Source organism: Neovison vison, chromosome 3, assembly GCF_020171115.1.
Source record: "Neovison vison isolate M4711 chromosome 3, ASM_NN_V1, whole genome shotgun sequence".
Taxonomy (NCBI): domain Eukaryota; kingdom Metazoa; phylum Chordata; class Mammalia; order Carnivora; family Mustelidae; genus Neogale; species Neogale vison.
In genome coordinates, this window is record NC_058093.1 from 170106407 (window position 1) to 170112406 (window position 6000).

General features: G+C 42.2%; 1 protein-coding gene across 2 annotated transcripts in view; it reads right to left on the reverse strand.

The window, feature by feature from the left end:
- Positions 1 to 5739, reverse strand: part of IMPACT (impact RWD domain protein) — a 29183-nt gene extending 23444 nt beyond the window's left edge. Inside the window, exons 1-4 of one of the 2 annotated variants that reach the window (XM_044243254.1) lie at positions 5628 to 5739; positions 4405 to 4533; positions 3161 to 3213; positions 1355 to 1417 (exon numbers count right to left, since the gene is read on the reverse strand). In XM_044243254.1, the coding sequence (XP_044099189.1) occupies positions 1355 to 1417; positions 3161 to 3213; positions 4405 to 4533; positions 5628 to 5663 (281 nt within the window). In that variant the 5' untranslated portion in view covers positions 5664 to 5739. The remainder of the gene's footprint in view (positions 1 to 1354; positions 1418 to 3160; positions 3214 to 4404; positions 4534 to 5627) is intronic. The other variant, XM_044243253.1, reaches the window with a different exon arrangement.
- Between the last annotated feature and the right edge of the window lie 261 nt (positions 5740 to 6000).

Genomic DNA, 6000 nt, shown 5'->3' on the forward strand with positions numbered 1-6000 from the left:
ATCCAGCTCTTGGTTACCTTTAGAGTCAAGTATGAAACTGGGGACTCAAAGAAGACCACAATTCTTCCAGGAGGGAATAAACAGAATAAATTCCATAAAGACCATATTTTAATTAACTATTTTGGGAGCAAAAGAAACCTGGCTGAGATCCCAGGGGTATAAAGGGGGTACTCTCACTGTAACAAATGGGGTGGGCACTTTGAACATATAAGATAATCTTTACCAGTTCCTGGTAAACTGTTATTTCAGAACATTATTTATTTTACTAAATTAATTTATCTCACTATAATTAATTCAAATCGCAGTCATCTTCTCTTGACTACTGCATTAACCCCCTAACCAATTCCCCACATATCCAATCAGTTCATCACATAAAAAGGGAATGTTTTCAAAATGAGAATATTATCACAGTGTCAGGCCACTTAAAAACCTCTGCTTCCCGTGGGTCTTAGGACAAAGACAACCATCCTTAACATGGTCTACAAGACTGCGCATGACTGCCCCTGTTCACGTCACCTGTTCATTTCCTCACCGTGCTCCCTTCTCTCCCCTCTTCTTCCTACTTTATACTGTCAGGCTTCGTGTCTTTAAATGAGCGAAGCTCCTTGATATAGAGCCTTTGCACATGGTGTCACTTTCACCAGAGTTATCTTCACCTCACTAACCCAGCTCTAAAGTCAAACAAGACATCCCTGACTTCCTCGACTAGGTCAGGTATGTGAAACTCAATTTCAAATTCAATTCAACTCAGTTCAAACTCAATTCAAACTCAGTTTCAAACTCAATTAGTACTGCCTACTTACACCCTTTCTTTTATAGAACTAATCAGGGCTGCAATTTTACATTCATTTTACAATGTTATGAGTAATCTCTCTCCCATCACCAAGTTCTAAATGCCATGAAACAGGGACCATTTCTGTTTTTGCTAACTATGTGTACCTAGGACCCAGTACAGTGCCTGCCATGTAGTATTTGTTGATTGAAAGAGTGAAAAATACAGGGTATCAATAGACTCTCATTCTTACACAAGGTTCTCCTATGACCAGTTTCATTCAACATAGCCTGTGAAAATATCAAAACTTGAGCAGAATCTCTGCATTAACTTTCACAATCTGGTGTTTTTATAGCTATTAGTTATGAATTATTACTATATTTTTGTATCTAAGTAGAAGTCATATCAAATGCCTACATAAAATTATATAAGCAAACTTTCAAGGACTCTCAAAACGCATCTTTTTTGGTAATGGAAAAGTGGTTTAACAAAAAGTTTACGAAGGACTTAACATATTATAGTTCCAACAAAAGCCCACAATAAAATCACAAATAGGATTTGTTTAAATCGCCTGTTACTTACATATATATTTCCTCAAGGCTATTCGATAAATCTGCACGTTCTTGCCCTTTAAGCCAAGGAGCACTAAGATTAAATAAAACACAATGAAGAAGACTATTCAAGGATTATGTTTATATCTCAAACAGAAATTACTGATTAAATTATAAATTATTTAACTTTTAAAAATTATCTGTTGTCACTAAAAATAGATAATTAGTTATATTGTACAAATCTATACAGTTCCAGCATGCTTCCAACATGCTTTCATTGGCATGAACTCATTTTGTCCTTCCGGGAAACATGATGAAGATAACCCCAATATTATTCAATTAAAATATGGTTTAAAAAACAGGTGTGAGTTCATTGGATATTATAAGCTTGTCCAGATTTACAGAAGTGGCAGAATAAGTTCCAGAAACCAAATTTCCAGATTCACAATATTTGCTACACTATCAGGAGTTCCCAATTTTTTCTTAATAGTGTCTCAAGGGGTGCCTGAGTGGCTGAACCAGTTAACCGTCTGCCTTCGGCTCATGTCATGATCCCAGGGTCCTGGGACTGAGTCCTACATTGGGCTCCCTGCTCAGTAGGAAGTCTGCTTCTCCCTCTGCTTGCTGCTCCCCCTGCTTGTGTTCTCTCACTCTCTCATTCTGACAAATAATTAATTTAATAATCTTAAAAAAATATCATCTCAAAAACTTCAACATATACAGTGGCTGCCACATGACTGTAAAAATATATGTATTTTTAAAAGCAATAAAATTTGCTATTAATAATGGTTCTGTAATTTTTTATTTTTATTTTTAAGATTTTATGTATTTATCTGACAGAGAGAGACAAGCAGAGAGGGAACACAAGCAGGGGGAGTGGGAAAGGGAGAAGCAGGCTTCCCACGTAGCAGGGAGCCCGATGTGGGGCTCGATCCCAGAACCCTGGGATCATGACCTGAGCCGAGGGCCGATGCTTAATGACTGAGCAACCCAGGGGCCCTTATTGCTGTTTTAAAACACAAGAAATTATCCCACTGATAGGTAAAGATTTCAATAATTGAGATTTAATGGAATTCTGTTCACACATGTTTATACATCTTAATAGGACAAGTGGCCAAAGCCGATCAAAGATTACTTGCAATCAGTAAGTCATGACTCATTAAGATTAAGCCTGGGCTGCTAAGAAGATGGTTCTTCCAAAACAAGGGGCAGGGAGAAGAACCAAGGGTAATTCCCACAAGGCAAGCAGTCTTAGGCAGAGGCATGCCCAGGAACTGTGGCTAGATCAGCAGAACTGGATTAGGAGAAACTCTAGATTACCAGGCTGTCTGAAGATTTCTCTCCCTATCTCTAAAGTCAATTCAATAGCTATATTATTCCTATGAACCCTGTGATTCTTTCTTATCTTAACCCTGTGATACTAAGTACATGCTGCAATGTGTTTTTATATAGTTTAAATTTTTATTTAAATGCTCTATACCTACCAAGTCCTGAAGGTGTTCTTAATTTCTATACGTATTTTGATAAGAAAGGTATTTTATATAAGCACAATGTACATCATAGAGAAATAATCTTTAAAAAGACAATCTTTTGGGGCGTCTGAGTGGCTCAGTGGGTTAAAGCCTCTGCCTTCGGCTCAGGTCATGATCCCAGGGTCCTGGGATCGAGCCCCGCATCAGGTCTCTGCTCAGCAGGGAGCCTGCCTCCCCCTCTCTCTCTGCCTGCCTCTCTGCCTATTTGTGATCTCTGTCTGTCAAATAAATTTAAAAAATACTAATAATAAAAAAATAAAAAGACAATCTTTTAATAGAAATATAAATGTAAAAATATAGCTTACTTCAATTGATAAACAGGTGGAGCTGTTCCTGGGTACTCATTTGGCAGCATCACCTGTAAAGCAGTTTAAAAACAAATCTGTTTATACTTCATCAAGGCTCAAAAATAACACTTATTAAGCTAGTCACTGGACCAATTTGTTACTTGTCAAACTAAAAAGAAAAAAAAAAAAACCGTTGTTTTGTTCAATCTCAGGAAAGAATGCCCTCCTCATATTTATACCTAGACATTAAATATGTTATTAATGATGTCAACTTTTTAAGAAAGAGCACACTATTTACAGAGAAAGCATAATAGCAATGAAAGTTAGGAAATAAGGATGGGGAGGAAAAAGATGAAAGGAAAAGAAAACAGAAAGTGGGACCTTATACCCTAACCCCAAATGAGTAGAATGGCATTAGAGCATGTTCCTGGTATTCTTCTGAAGAAATACTCCCCCAAATCCTATTAAATACTGTTAAACACATTAAATAGATTAACACTTTATAGAGCCCCATATACATTTGTTCCCAAATCAGTATTATTATAAAAACAGTGACAGAAACTTTTATGTTGAAAGTATATGCAGTCATCACAGAATAAACATTAATACAGAAAGCCACACTCATTTTGTCACTTATTTATCTTAACCACAACTGATTCTCAGTTAATAAAGAAATAAATAACCTACATTATGAAGCCTTTCAAATTACTAACCTATTCTTCTTAAGTGTTAGCCATCTCTCCAGGTTTAGACCCTCTCCTATTAAAAGGACAGGACAATGAAAGGAAATGAAACTCAAGCCTGTCACTGGTACATTAAGAATACTTAATTAGGGGCACCTGGGTGGCTCAGGTAGTTGAGCCACTGCCTTCAGCTTGGGTTGTGGTCCTGGAGTCCTGGAATCAAGTCCCATATGGTATACTTCCCCTGCTCTGCAGGGAGCCTGCTTCTCCCTCTCCCTCTGCCTGCCACTCCCCTGACTTGTGCTCTCTCTCTGTCAGGTGAATAAATAAAATCTTTAAAAAAAAAAAAATACTTAATTAAAATAACTGGGATAGGAAAGATTGAGACTATCAACTGAAGCGTGTCTTGGGAGTGATCAGAGACTTAATTACCCTTATGTTTAGACAATCAACCATTAACAAAAGCCAACAACAAAAAAAGACAATTTAGAAATTGCAATAGTCACTTAGAGGAATACAGTATTAGTCAACTGTGTAGAGTCAATGGAAAATGGCTATAGAGAAGGGGAAAAATAATACCTGCAAGCAAAGTGTCCACTTGGGGTCATCTATATCGTCGCTAATTCTAATACAAAATATTTTGGCACAGTCATCAATGACACACCATTCCTCGCCATAGATAGCTGCCATTGCTTCAATTTCCTCATTCTGAAAGAAGTTGATGGGAAGACAAGTCAATGAATGTACATGCCCTGAAAGCCCGAGTTTTCCTTCCTCCTTTACAAAGTATTCACACCTAACATTATGCAGCCTGGATGAAGGATCCCTGAAAAAAAAAACACTGCCAAAAAGTCTTAGGAGCAGGTCACCGTGTTCTACTCTATCGGTGGTGGCCAGATATTACTGCAACGACTGTTACCAGCCCTGCTACTCCATCACTGTGCTTTGGGCCACCACTGAGCCAATTATATATGGACTGCCATATTCTATAGCAGGACTTACAAGTGGAAAGACATATTCTCTGCTTCACCTCTTCTAGCAGGGAATCCTCACTCCCACTCCCCAGTAGCGTTGCTACATACTAGCCCTAGGTTCCCACTCTGTTATCTTCTTCACTGTTTTTTTTTTGTTTTGGACTGGGGCACAGGACTGGGTAGTTGTTTTGTTGGTTTTTTCCGTAATCAAACCCTAAAAACATTCCAAAAGTCATTCTTTTGGTTTGGGGTCAAAAAATAAAATAAAATAATAGCATCTAAAGGTGAAAATGGAAAACAAAGTATGCAACGCTGTGTCATCTCATTTTGTCCTCACAGCGCAGTAGGAAAAGCTTTAAGAGTCCTACGTGAGCCACGCGCTGGGAAAAGCTTAGTATCAAGACGAGAAGATCTATGGGGCCCTTAAGGAATTCCAGGGTCTGTGTTATCATTGCCCATTTTGCAAAAGCAGAAACCCGGGATAAGTCGCTTGTCCAAGGTGACCCGGCGGCGACAGGGCAGAGAGCAGAACCCGGATTTCTGTTTCCGGCCCGGTGCTGCTCAGTCGCGTGCTGATGGTTGACGATGACACCGTCCGAGGTAGGCCGAGCCTGCCGAAGCCTCAGGAGAGGCCGGCCGGAGGGCGACCGGCGAACAAGCGCAGATAAAATGAAACGCGGTGCAGGAAACCGAGCGCCTGGCGGCCCGGACGGTGCCGGCGGGAACCGGGAGGCGGCCCCGGACAGAGGGCCCCTCAGTGGAGGCGGCCCCGGGCGGCAGGGCGAGGCCGAGCCCAGCCTGGAGGTCGGCGCCCCGCCGGGCCCTCACCTGCCTCTGGTCGCTCCCTGCGTCCCCCTCAGCCATGTGGCCCCGGGAGCGGCCAAGCGGCCACCGCCTGCCCAGGTCCGGAGCGTGGGGGCGGGGCGCTGCGGCGGCGAGCGGAGCCCAGGCTGCGGCGCGGTGCGACCCGGAACCGCAACCGGGCCGGGTCGCGCAGCCGGCATCTGCTTCCGGGTTGCAGGCCAGGTGATGAGGGGCCACCTAGGCACTCGGGGCTCCCCCGCCCTGGTCTTGCGCGGGTACTCAGTCAGCACCACGGCGGCGCCCGGGGAGGGCGTTCCGCGATAGAACCGGCAGGAAGTCTTCAGGGCTGCGTGTGCTGGGAACTCTGGGGCTGGGGGCTTCAGCTCGCCCACTGTGG